The 14,239-nt window shown below is 39.6% G+C and overlaps 2 protein-coding genes across 4 annotated transcripts in view; one reads left to right on the top strand and one right to left on the bottom strand.

The window, feature by feature from the left end:
- The window catches only part of RNMT (RNA guanine-7 methyltransferase), a 43,643-nt gene extending 29,991 nt beyond the window's left edge, over positions 1-13,652 (bottom strand). Inside the window, exons 1-4 of one of the 2 annotated variants that reach the window (XM_075529903.1) lie at positions 13,564-13,652; positions 9,653-10,103; positions 8,756-8,891; positions 1,413-1,538 (exon numbers count right to left, since the gene is read on the bottom strand). In XM_075529903.1, the coding sequence (XP_075386018.1) occupies positions 1,413-1,538; positions 8,756-8,891; positions 9,653-10,063 (673 nt within the window). In that variant the 5' untranslated portion in view covers positions 10,064-10,103; positions 13,564-13,652. Of the gene's footprint in view, positions 1-1,412; positions 1,539-8,755; positions 8,892-9,652; positions 10,104-12,807; positions 13,501-13,563 lie in introns of those variants that run through there. The other variant, XM_075529904.1, reaches the window with a different exon arrangement.
- An 86-nt stretch (positions 13,653-13,738) lies between these two features.
- Positions 13,739-14,239, top strand: part of FAM210A (family with sequence similarity 210 member A) — a 57,998-nt gene continuing 57,497 nt past the window's right edge. The window contains exon 1 of one of the 2 annotated variants that reach the window (XM_075529896.1): positions 13,739-13,916. The gene's annotated coding sequence lies outside the window, so the exon portion shown is untranslated. The remainder of the gene's footprint in view (positions 13,917-14,239) is intronic. The other variant, XM_075529895.1, reaches the window with a different exon arrangement.

Below are 14,239 nucleotides of genomic sequence, written 5' to 3'. Positions count from 1 at the left end.
GTTGCTCTGATGACGATGTCCAAAGAAACCAGCTCCATTCTTGAACAATATTTCCTGATTCACTGGGTTTTCAATGGCTAAGTATTTTTTAAAGTTTTCTTGGCATATACATCAATCATTCAATCATATTAAGAGTTGTGCAATCACCACCAGTACATTTTAGAGCATTTTCTTCCCGTATTCATGTTGTTAGCTCCTCATTTCTGCCCATCCTCCCTTCAGGACCCTCACTCCAAAAAACCAAACCCACTGACATCGAATCAAGGCTGATTCATATGAAGCTGCTGGGGACTCTTGAACTGTTTACAAGATCAGAAAGCCCCATCTGTCTTTGAAAGTCATGAATGTGAAAAAGTTTCCTAATATTGTTGTGGATATATCCATTTCTCTTTAAATACTGTTAATGCTTACTTTATGTACCTTGGGCTGTTTTATTTTATTTACTTTTCCCCCCCAACAGTTTTATTCACATATAATTCACATCATACAATTCAGTAGTTTAAGAATATCAGGAAGAGTTGCATAACTGTCACCACAATATTTTAGTAAATTTTATCTTTTAATGAGTCAGAAATTATTTTTTAAATTGGAAGTTACAGTAAATACCAACAGATATGAACTTTGTACATGAAAACTCTCACTGATGTATGTATGGACTGTGATAAGTTGTATGAACCCCAATAAAATGATTTACATATATATTAAAACAAACAAAGGTTTTTGAGAACTGCTCAGTTAGACACTCATAGATGGCGGAGGGCACTTCCTATTGTCAATAGCATCAGAAAGGGCAAAATGCCAGCTCGTCCCACTTTCAGGGGCAAGACTGATCATTCTTTGAGTTGTCAAATTACTATCAATCTTAAATTTTTAGCATCTTTTTATGACTGTTGACTAGATCTATCATTTCATCAAGTGTTAGAAAACAATGGTTTAATATTATTTTTGTTTTATTATCTATAACTTTCCATTAATCATGAAACTTTCCTTAACAAATATTCCCTTACATCAAATAATATTCATAATAAATGTTTGATGCCACTTCCTTAATTTATGCATTTCTGACTAATGAGTATGCTTCCCAGCAATCTACAACAATGATCAGTGAGGTTTTATTCCTTGGATATTTCAATCCACTGCAATCATATTTCCTTTTGATTTCCAAATTGTGCAATCTTTGGCCAGTGGAGGTATTTCCACGTTTGATATTTTCCTTCCTTGAGAAAGCATGGGCTACCCCAGGCTCCTTACCCTTATTAGTGATCTACCATTAATGTCTGAGGTCTCATTTTTTAAAAATTCTCCATCTTGTACAGAGCCTCGTGATCTTATCCACAGTTTCATAGTAGTAATAAAATCCTTCACCTGGCTGAACACAAATCATACATTGTCACACCATTCATTCGTCTTACCAGCACAAACTAGCTTGTTAATTCTTCCCTTTTTCCATTTGAGCAAATCTCCACCTTTACCACATCCCAGGTCCAAAACAGTAATGTCACGTGTCTTTTTCTGTCGTACCTTTTCTAAAAATTCTCCTAAAAAAGGGAAATTTGTAAAAATAAATTATCTTGTTCATTTTTACCAAAGCACAAACTATTACTTCTAATAACACACTAACCTATGTCTCACACATAATATAAACAATTACACATTCATTTATAAAGTCAATTTATAATTTTGGTAAACATCTCAAAATACAAATGAAGTTAATTAATTTGATCTTCCAATATTAGACAAGACTGTGACATTATAGAACATAAGATAGTTTTTAAAGATTACTTTCAGAATTCAACTCAACATTAAAAGTCAGACATTTAAAAATGCTAATTATGATAACAAAGAGTTCAAGAAGAAAGAAAATGTTTTGAAATGATGGTGGTAGTAATTGTAAACTCATGCTTGATCTAAAGGAATTGTAGATTGTTATATCTGTAAGAGCTCCCAATAAAATGATTAAAAATGCTAATTAATTCTAATTAATAGAAAACCCAACACATGTGTTCATGATAAAAACTAGTTATTCAGAATTTTTTTAGCTTTGTTTCTAAAGCTAAGTATTTAGTATACACCTAAGTCAGTGGTTCTCAACCTTCCTAATGCAGTGACCCTTTAATACAGTTCCTCATGTGGTGGTGACCCCAACCATGAAATTATTTTCACTGTTACCTCATAACTGTAATTTTGCTAATGTTATGAATTGTCATGTGAATATCTGATATGCAAGTTGTATTTTCATTGTTACAAATTGAATATAATTAAAGCATAGTGATTAATCACAAAAACGGTATGTAATTATATATTGTGAAATATTCATGTATAATTACAAATAAATGAAATTTTGTCTTGAAGCATGGTGTAGCATGGGTAACAGTCTTCATGCCAGGTACTTGTATGTGATGTGTATCTGCATGTGGGTGGACCCGCTTGAATAGAGCAGCAGTGTCTCGGTTCCTAAGACCATTGGAAATGTGTTTTCTGATTATCTTAGACGACCCCTGTGAAAGGGTCATTCGACCCAAAAGGGATTGCAACCCACAGGTTGAGAACCGCTGACCTAAGTCAATCAATTAAGAGCTGGACTATGTAAAGACAATGAATCAGGATTGGATAGGTTCATTAATAACCTACAACATGCAGATAATACAGCTGAAAACCATGTTTAACTTGAAGCACTTCTTAAAGATCAAAGAATACAGCATTTATTATGGAATATAACTCAAAATATTAAGAAAGCAAAATTCCTTACAAGTGTACCATAGACTACATGATGAACAAAGTTGCGAAGGATTTCATTTTACTTGGATCCATCCATACACAATGCTGAATGCAACAGCAGTCAAGAAACTGAATGATGGATAGCATTGGGCAAATCTGCTGCAAAAGACCTTTTTACAGGGTTGAGAACTTTGAAGACTAAGGTGCACTTGACCCAAGCCATGGTCTCCTATGCATGTGAAAGTTGAACAACGAATAAGAAAGATCACAGAAGTATGGATGCACTGGAATTATGGTGTTGGTGAAGAACACTGAAAGCATTCAGGATGGTCAGAGCACCAAACAAACCTGTCTAAGAAGTAAAGCTAAACATTCTTTAGAAGGCGAGATTCATCTCTTACACTTTGGGCCTGTTATCAGGAGGGATCAGTCCCTGAGGAAGGACATCATGCTTGCTAAAACAGAGATTCAACAAAAAACAGAGAAAGCCCTCAATAAATTGGAACGACGTGGATTTACACAATGGTTACACAAGCGGGCTGAGGCATAACAGGGAGGCTGGCCCAGGACTGTGCAGTGCTTCGTTCCATTGAGCACAGGGCTGCTATGAGTCAGAGCCGTCTCTAGAGCACCTAACAACAAGCACTCAAACTAACTGTGGGATGGTAGAGTTTAATTTTTACAAAAGGAGCCAGGCTTACTATAAAAACTACACATGAACTGGTTAGAAAAAACCTGTACTCATTAGTTTCACCAGAATTCTTAAATACCTTGAAGTAAATATGGAACCTTTTCATCTCGATCTTACCAAGTTATACTAATGGCCAATGAATAAAATGGATGCTCCTACAGGTCAATTCGTAAATGGTTTGAATGCCAGTTAAAGGACTTTCTCAGACAAATGAAGAATTTAGTAATTCTTAAACTTGACACAACACTTAATCCTAGATTATCACTCCCTGTCCTTATCACTGGTAAGTATAACATTTTCAACTTCACACATATAGAATGTTCTGTGCAAATATTTCTGCTTCTCACTGTCTGCACATTATTAAACTTCAACAGAAACACACGTTTCATATTTAACTTTGTCATAAACTATTATAGTATAAACATTAATATTGAAAGATTAAGAAAAATAGTAGCAATTATACAATCTCTTTATACAATGAGACTAATGAGGGGAAATCATTATTAAATATTATTTTCAATGTACTCAATTATTTACTACACTAGTAGTGAGTTATGAGTTGGGTTGCGAACTACAAGGTGAAGATTTGTACATAGAAAATCCACACAGAAAGTTCTACTACTCTGTCCTATAGGGGCGCTATAAGACAGAATGAACTTGATGGCAATATTTACTAAGCTATAAACATTACAGAGAATACAGAAAGGAATGCTAAGTGAATGAGTATTTGAGAAGGAGGCAGAGAATCAACTTGGCACAGAGCAACGCAATGATTGCATCTCACAGGTGCTGAGACCAAAGTAGTCATGAACAACTTGGTGGAACAGCTAATTAGGGCAAAATGTCCTGAGTATGCTGAGATAATTTTGCTTAATCTGATTTACCGTCTTTTAAAAAGTATCTGTTACCTGATTACAAAGCATAATAAAAGTACAATCTGAAAATATGGTTGGATTAAAAAGAGTTTTTTAGGGGCAATTACCGGAATTCACTGAGAACCAGTGGGGAGACAGTCATAAACGTCAGCAGATACATCTGGAATTATGTATGTTTATTTTTTTTAACCTAGTTATTATCCTTTTTTTCCCTTTTCTTTTTATTCAATCTTTTTTATTTTTGTTTTGTTTCTGTTATTGTTGATTTTGCCTACCTATATGAGACAGACTTGGGAAGCAAGCTTGAGGACAAAGCAACAGGACCCAGGACCAATGGTTCTGGAGGGACTTAGGCAAGGAGGTGGAAGGGAGTGGTGAGCAAACAAGGGAACAATCAGGGAATGAAAATCAACAACGGGGAGGTGGTAGAGATCCTGGGGGAGGTTGGAGCAACAGCAATCTAGCTGAGAGGAAATACTAAGAGGTGGTGAGTATGATGGTGGGACAGGAGGAAGGTAAATGGAAACAGAGGAAAAGTCCAGGAAGCAAAGCTATAGATAGTTATAAACACAGGTAGCTGCATATGTAAACACATTAATTCATAAAAATAGAGGTATTAGCCTATGTACATAAATATATAAATTGGCAATACAATGAGGTATTTGGAGCCTTTGCTCAAGCCCTGCCTCAACACAATAATACTTTGTTCTAACAACCTGGCATTCTGTGATGTTCACCCTCCTGGCTGAAGACAAAATGGGTGCTTAAGCAAATGTGGCGAAGAAAGCAGATGGCGCCTGTCTATTAAAAGATATAACGTATGGGGTCTTCAAGGCTTGAAGGTGAACAAGCGACCATCTAGTAGAGAAGTAACAAGCCTACATGGAAGAAGCACCCAAACCTGTGTGACCATGAGGTGTTGGAGGGATCAGGTAACAGGCATCAGAAGACCCAAAACAAACAAACGAAAAATGAAACGATATTGTTGAGAACAAGGGGGGGGGTCAGAGACCCCAAACCCAACTTTAGACAATGAAACACCCCTCACAGAAGGGTCACAAAGAAGGGATAAGTCAACCAGGGCACAATATAGCATCAATGAAACACACACTATTCCTCTGGTAACTTGAAGTGCCCTCATTCTGCACTATCATGACCCCAGTACTGCCTTTCACTGCGGGTTAGACCGGAGCATGTGCACAGGTACATGAGCTCAGGACACACAGAATCCGGGGACAGGAATGGGAGTATTGATACCATGAGGGTAGAGGAAAGGTGGGGAGAGGAGGGGAGGAAGAGGGAACTGATAGGAGGTTGGGGGAGAGACAGTGGTTGGTATAAGATATGAAAATAATAACAATAATTTATCAGGGGGTTTTGAGGATGGGGGGCGGATCTGAACCCTAGGGGTCAAATAGAAAATAAATGTTTATAGAGAATGATGGCAACATATTTATAAATGTACTTGATAACATTGATATGTAGATTGGTATAAAGGCTGTAAGATCCCCCAATAAAATGATCTTTTAATAAAAAAAGAATTTATTTAATTAATAAATCACATACAAATAATATTAATAAACTCCCAATGACAGTTTACCTGCATTACTGAGGATAAGGAGAAAAAAAAAAAAGTTGAAATTAAGATTGGTAAAGAATCTGCCTCAACTCAGAAAATGCCTTAAAAGAGAAAATTACCCTGGCTGACAACTGACAAATAAATACTTTGTAATGAAACAAAGATTATGAACCTCCCCTCAAAAGAATCTATTTCAGAAGACAGCACTGAAGCTACAGCTCAGAGAGAGGGACATGTGTGATCAGAGCTCACGGGAGCAAATGGAGGGGAAGGAAGAGAGTGGAGCACATCCTGGCCCATCCAAACTTGAGGATGATAGTCCCGCTCAAAGCATCCAATCCACAGAGAAGATCATACGCCAGTCCCACTATGCGACATGACATCCCTCACTGACCCATAGCCCTACAGGGGACAACACTGGAGAGTGTGAGAATTGTGCCCCAGCTGATCCCACCACACAGAGGCAAAACACTAAGGGCGTCCAACAGAAAAGCATGGGCAACAGAAGTCCCCAGGGAATACCAAAAATAGACTTTGGGGCCAGGTCCTGGCACCCAATCAAACTCGACTGGAAAACACTCCTAAAAACCAACAAACAGTCCTTGAACTAACTACAGGCCTGTCTTTTTTGTCATTGGTTTTTTGTTGACTTGTTTTGCTGTGTATTGTTTTTGTGCATGTTATTATCTCTGCAGGTCTGTCTAAATAAGATAGGCTGGATGAACAATCTGGAGGAGAAAAAAAATGGGACAGATGGTTCGGGGTGGGGGGGGTGAAGGGGGACATGGGAGAGGGGGGAGGTGTGGGAAAAGGAAGTAGTATTAACAAGCCCAGGGACAAGGAAACAACAAATGATTCAAATCGGTGGTGAGGACGGTGTGGGAGGCCTCGTAGGGCATGATCAAGGGCAATGTAACCGAGAGGAATTACTGAAACCCAAATGAAGGCTGAGCATGATAGTGGGACAAGAGGAAAGTCAAAGGAAATAAGAAGAAGGAGCTAGGAGGCAAAGGGCATTTATAGAGCTCAAAATAAAGGCATGTACATATGTACATATATTTACATAAGAAAATGAGAAAATAGATCTGTGTGTATATATTTATAAGTTTAGTATTAAGGTAGCAGATGGACATTGGGCCTCCACTCAAGTACTCACTCAATGCAAGAATACTTTGTTCTATTAAACTGGTATTCCATGATGCTCACCTTCCCGACACAATCGCTGAAGGCAAAGCAGGTGCATAAGCAAATGTGGTAAGGAAAGCTGATGGTGCCCAACTATCAAAAGATATAACACATAGGGACTTAAAAGACTTGAAGGTAAAAAAGTGGCCATCTAGCTCAGAAGCAACAAAACCCACATGGAAGAAGCAAACCAACTTGTGTGATCATGACGTGTCGAAGGAATCAGTTATCAGGCATCAAAGAACAAAAAAATCATATGTAAGATCGATAAAGACAAATGGGTACATAAGCAAATGTGGTGAAGAAAGCTGATGGTGCCCGACTATCAAGAGGCAAAAAAAAGATATAGCATCTGGGGTCTTAAAGGCCACATTGTAAATCATTGTGAGCGAGGGGGAGTACAAATTGGGGACCCAAGACCCATATATAGGCAACTAGATATCCCCTTACAGAAGGGTTGGGGGAAGGAGATAAGCCAGTCAGGGTGCATTGTAGCAATGATGAAACAACTTTCCTCTAGTTCCTAAATGCTTCTTCCCCACTACTGTCATGATCCCAATTCTACCTCACAATTCTGCCTAGGCCAGACGGTGTACACTAGTACAGATAGGAACTGGAAACACAGGGAATCCAGGACAGATGATCCCTTCAGGGCCAGTGGTGAGAGTGGTGATAACTGGAGGGTTGAAGGAGGGTGGGGTGGAAAGGCGGAGTTGATTACTAGGATCTATATATAACTTCCTACTTGGGGGATAGACAACAGAAAAGTGGGTAAAGGGAGTTATCAAACAATGTAAGATATGACAAAATACTAATTTACAAATTATTAAGGGCTCATTGGGGGTGGGGAGTGGGGAGGGAGGGGGAAAATGAGAAGCTGATGCCTGGGGCTTGGGTGGAGAGCAAATGTTTTGAGAATGATGAGGACAATGAATGTACAAATGTGCTTGACACAACTGAAGTATGTATGAACTGTGTTAAGAGTTGTATGAGCTCCCAATAAAATGATTTTTTTAAAAAAGAAACATACACAAAAAAATTATGAACAAAAGGGGGATAGAAAATTACTATAATGTATTCAAAATAGTGTGACCAATTCTCATTTTAACCATTTTAAAATCATATGGCCCAAACTAGTAAAACCAGTTGCTTTTTAGTCAATTACAACTCATCTTCGAAAACTGTCCCTCGGTTTTGAACGGTTAATTTCTCAAAAGTAGATTTTCAGCCTCTGGATGAACTAGAACTGAACCTTCAACTTTTCAAGCAAACTAACTGTTTGTACCATCTAAGGATTCCCTCCCATCATTCCAAACCTATTAGCGCTAAATGGAATTAAAGAGATACAATAGTTAAAGTGCCCTGCTGCTAAATGAATTTGGTGGGTCAAACTCACTGGCCACCACATGGAAGAAAGGTTGGTATTGTTTCCAGTAAAGATTCACCAGCTTAGAAACTCTTTAAGGCTGTTGCATTCAATTCAATGGCAATAGGTTTTGTTTTTTGGATGGTAAAAAGCAAGTTATTCTAAGTATGCATATCAACTAAGTACTTGTTAATATCTTATATATTCAAACAAAAGTAAATAAAAGGATTTCTCCAACTTTATTAAATTAAGACAGATTAAAGACCTAGGAGTTTGGTATAGTCAACCATTTGGGGAGGAAAACATGAGAAATTAGCTAAAAAAATTTTTTTAAATCATACCAATGAGAACACTTTTCATCCAATTATTAAAGTTTCTGAGGTAAAAAATACGGCTTTGGCTACGCTTCTCCAAACAAACTTCCTGACGTTCATTGTAATGAGCAGCCACTGTTGAGCTATGCCCTTCTTCCAAGCTCTGAAAATAGGAATGGAACAAAATGAAGGATCAGAATATAGTAAAGATAAGCCTAAAAGTGGACCTGGCCCATACACAGCTAAAACTCTGGAAATTGGTAAACCTCACTTAACTATGCCACAAACCACAGAAATCCTGACAATTATGATCAAAAATTGCTTCCCTGGATTTCCTAGTTTTAAAAACATCTTTGGGTTTAATAGCTTCATCTTGCCCTATTATTGGTATAATTATATTGTCAAATTTTAATAAACCCAATACGCTTCCAAAGTTCTAATTTGTTCTATAAATAACAATAGATGGAGCACCTACAAAGGAATAAAGTGTAATCATAGCTAAAAGTTCTTTTATAAAATTGTTGTGATAATTAAATGACATAATGTGTAAAGAAAGGAGAATTCAAGGCTATGTTCAATGGCCACATTAAAAATTATTTTTAATAATAATTACATACAACAGTTTAATACAACAGTGATTAATATAACAGTTTCTACCTGTTCCCCCTAGTGCCCTATGTAGTCTTTTCCCCCTGAAGTTTGGGAATCCATGTTCTAGTTAAACAAGCATTCTGAAATAACAAAATTAACTCATCAGCAGAGGAAGTTTCACCTAACTAAGAATAATTGTAAAAATTTAAAAGTCCACTTTGCCTCAAGACAATAGCCTATTAAAAGCATTCTTATATTAAGGTTTTGTTAAAAAATAGTATTCCTTATTTAAACTTGTCATACTACATTAAAAATAAAACAGATTCAACATACTTTTTGTTTTTCAGAAACATCTTCAAGTTCCAATTTTCTCTTCTGCTGAACACCAGCTCCAATGGAAGACACATTTGTTGGAACATCATCAGCTTGTACTTTCCTCTTCTTTGAAATGCCATCATTTTCAAAACCTTTGTCCTCTGGATCAATTTCAGCATCAAGTTTTCTTTTTTTGCATGAAATATCTTTCCCACAATTGGAATCCTCTTTTATAAAATCATCTTCAAGGTCCAGTTTTCTATTTGTTGAGGTGCCTTCTGGCTCCAAGGTAGCTTTTTCTAAAGGCCCAATCTCAGCTGTTGTGTTTTCATTAATACCAGATGGAGACTCTGCTTCAGAATTTTCTGATGCTTGTGTCTCTTCCAAAGAGATTCTCTCACATTCATCAGTTTTTCCAGAATTTTCCATGTTTGATTATTGGTACCGATGGTAAAATTTCAAAGCAACCCTGGAATGTTTAAAATTTGATATGTTCTTAAACAATAAGACCAAGACTTTTTAAACAATTTGGCTGTGTCATTTAATTTCATATATCAAATATGAATTTTTATTAGTCACACAGCAGCAAAAACATTAAAAAAGTTATCCAGTATAAACATCACATACAATTATGCAATACATATAACGCATGCATAATATGAGTTTCTGAACAACGGTGGCATAGTAGGTTGTACTAACTGCAAGATCAGCAGTTAGATACCACCAGCTATTCTGACAGAGAAAGACGACACTCTCTGTTCCTATAGGGCAGTGGTTCTCAGCCTTCCTAATAGCAACCCTTTAATACAGTTCCTCAGGTTGTGGAGACCCCAACCAAAAAGTTATTTTCGTTGCTACTTCATAACCGTAGTTTTGCTACTGTTATGCATCGGGCTACCCCTGTGAAAGGGTCATTCCACTCCCAAAGGGGTCGCTACCCCCAGGTTGAGAACCGCTGCTGTAGCATTAGTCTCAGAAAACCACAAGAGCAGTCGTATCCTGTCCTATGGAGCCTCTATGGGTCAGGAGTAACTCTATGGCAGTGAGTTTGGTTTATGAGTAGTAGGGTAGTCCTGATAGTCAAATATATCAATAATCTTACCCATGAAAGTCACTCTTGGCACTAAAACTGGCAAATAACTTAGGGACATCCATTATTATTTCTAATCCCTAAATTATTATATAGCCCTGTTTTCAAATTGTGTGCTGAGATGTCCTGGCCCACAATGAACTCATTTGACATACCAGTATAATACGTGTTTTATGGCAGGTGTTACAGAAACTACTAGCTTCAGGGGGTTAGTTTCAACTGCGTAGACTGCTCTATATTCTTTTTAATGACATCATAACTATATGAATCTGGGATTGGGGGCTACCACAAGAAAAGTGACATGAAATAAGATATGATGGTGGCATGGCACCAAATCTGATTTCAAGGTTCGAAAAGTTGTGCAATCCCCAGGAAGTTTACTTCCTTTTAGCAATAAAAATTGCAGTTAAGAACTACATGCAAATATAAATTCTTTGTACTTAACTACTTAATAAAAGGAACTGTTAATTTTTTCTAGCTTAAATGAAAAGACACTAACAACAAGTTTGAAGTCTAAAGCAGGGACTTCTGAAAATCTTCCTTGGTAATGGGAATCCAAATTAGGTAAAGTAAAAGAACAAACAAATCTGTTTTGGAAGAAGTACAGCCAAACGCTTCTTAGTGGCAAGGATGGTGAGACTTCATCTCATGTCACAGAGACCAGACCCTGGAGAGGGTCAGCATACTTGCTAAAGTAGAGGGGTGGCGAGAAAGAGGAAGGCCTTTGAAAAGATGGACTGACAGTGACTGCAACAATAGGCTCAAACATAGAAATAATTGTCAGAATGGGCAAGAGCAGGCAGTGTGTCCTTCTGTTGAACATAGGGTCGCTAAGTCAGAAGCAACAAGAAGGCAACAAGTTTTAAGAGTCACTGCGGCACCCTAATGGCCATTAAGTACCCTTCAAATCTTAGCCTAAAGGGGTAGAACCCATTGCTGGTGAGACAATTAGAACAAAAAGAGCAGGACTGCCCCACAGAGTTGTAATCTATACTGAAGCAGACTGCCACATCCTTCTCCAGCAGAGCTTTTGACTAGGGCTCTTGGCAAAATGGGGAGAGAGAAATAACACTTTTGAACTGGAATTGTTACAGTGCTTCATTTATTCAACACATTTACTCAAACTTGCTTACGGGAACAAGGAAGAAGAAATCACTACTCCCTGAGTGGGTGGAAGGCTTCAAAGGAAAGCAGATAGGGCAAATGGTGGTGTTAAAACACAAGCTAAAAGAATGGCAGTTTAAACTCACCCAGAGGTAACTAAGAAGATGGGCGAACTGCTTGTGGCAAAATGTTACAATCTTGACAACTCTATGAAGCAATGTCCTACTCTGACATATAGGGGATCACTGTGAGTTTTTCAATCAACTCAGTGGCAGTTACCAATAACTCACCATTTGAGGTAGGAAAATTTCCAGGTGCCAAAATAGGTAGAAAACAAAAAAACACGCCCCCCAAAATTCCACAGAACTATTTGAAATGGTCATCTAGTACAAGTGATCATCCAATTATCAAAGCCCCATCTTCTCTATTTATGCCATCTATTTCCTAATAAGGAATAGTCTTCAAATTCAAATAATCAACCAAACCCACTGACACCCAATCAACTGCACATCATAGCAGCCCCTCTAAGAAAGAGGAGACTGCCACAGAGCTGGTTTTGCAGAAGCTGGTGCATTCCAAACACTGTTCTTTTAGTTAGCAGCTGAGGCCTTAACGACTGCGCCACCAGGGCTGCTTAATTAAAATAGTCATCAGCTATATCTTCTTTAAGGCACCCTGGTGGTGCTGTTAGTTGGGAAGATGTATCTTCTTTAGTTGTACTTGTATTTATAACCTAAAATTAGCAGAAATTTAAACCTGAATTATATCTATATAGCTCCTAGGCCTAACCCACAACACCCCCAGGATTCCTTCGTATTTCAAAAACCAAACTCACTGCCTGCTTTTTAAATCAATGCCGACTCAGAGCAACCCTCAAGGGCTGGGTAGAACTAGCCCCTGTGAATTTCTGACACTAACTCTTTGAGTAGAAAGCTCCATCTTTCTCCCACTGGGTGGTTGGTGGTTTCAAACTACTGACCTTGCTGATAGAAGCGCAACGCGTAACCACTCTGCTATTGGGGCTCCTTTTTGTAATTACAAACAACTCTATTTCCACAGATGTGACATCACAAAAAGATAACCAATTTTGTAAAAAATGATACGGCATTCCCAAAGGCCGGGGGTAAAAAACAAACAGAAATGTTTGCATCATGGTAGAATGAACCACCTCCAAACGGGAGAAATAGCTGTCACTCAATCTGAGGAGGGAATTTAAACTGGATCAGGTTTCCAGTCACACTTTCGAGGCCTGTCTTTCATTTCAGTTTTACAGTGACTGTCTGAGTAGTCCAAGGCCACCAGGTTTAAACGCAAGTAGGAGGCCTGCGTCAGCTTAAACGCATGCAATAACGGCAATTTTTCAGGAAAATGCACGCCCTTCCATCATTTGCACGGTCTAGCACTTTACTTAACCCCCTGCCCAAGAGAAACAAGTTTTTCGAATCAGCTAGAACCAGCTTAATGATCTCAAGTCTCTGCAATCTAAAGTGGGAGGGGGCCGCGGCCTGGGTACTTCCTCAGACTCGAGGACTGCGCCTGTTGGCCGCGACTAGGGGGTACCCATTTTGCTCCGGGCTGCGGACACCATAAAGCCCCCGAGACAGGCACGTGGTAAGGTACAGGGCTAACGCAGCGAGCCTAAGCCAGGAGTCGAAAGTCCCATCACCGCGACGACAGCGGAAAAGCAAAAGACAAAGAGAAAGCAAAGGGCTGTAGTCCCAGCCCCCACACTCACCAGAACCGGAATCCACGATTCTGTTTGCGGAAACGGCGGCCTTCGCGCGGTTGCGTTGTGATGTCACTTCCGGCGAACGGCCAGTCACGTGCTGCCGTTCTGGGAGGAGAGCGGAAGTTCGCCATACTCCCGCGCCGGACTACGAGACCCGGCGTGCCTTGCGCTCGCTTTGAGGGCGGGGCTAGGAACTAGTTAGAGGACTGCTGCTGCTCACGGCTCACACGGGCTAGACACCTGACCCAACTAGCAGGGTCCTGGCCTGGAAGGGGCGAGGCCCGCTCTGTAAAGCGACACCACTGTGGCACCCGAGAAATTGTCTCTCAGCCTGCGTGGCTGCGCCACCGCCCATAGAGGTAGCTTGGGCCCGGGGCAGTGGTTGGCGGGGAGGGAGCCCGCCACCGCGCGAGGGCGGGGAGGAGAAGCGCGATTTGATCAACTGCCGGGCGAGCTTCCGCGAAGGCGTCCGCACGTGTTAGCCCTCACGTGTGAGCGGAGAAGGTCAACCGCCCTTTCCTCGGGTGGCTGCAGTGGGCCTGGCAGTCCTTCCACCCTCCTGCTCAGTTACCCTTTCGCCCTCTGCTCGGCCCCTCCTCCCCCCTGAGGAAGAGCCTGGCCGTTCAGGCCCTCGGAGTTGTTTTGAAAAGAGCAACAGTCAGGACTGGCAGATCATGCTCTG

This window comes from Tenrec ecaudatus, chromosome 13 (assembly GCF_050624435.1).
Source record: "Tenrec ecaudatus isolate mTenEca1 chromosome 13, mTenEca1.hap1, whole genome shotgun sequence".
In the NCBI taxonomy this organism is placed as follows: domain Eukaryota; kingdom Metazoa; phylum Chordata; class Mammalia; order Afrosoricida; family Tenrecidae; genus Tenrec; species Tenrec ecaudatus.
This window is presented reverse-complemented; position numbering and strand designations above follow the sequence as displayed.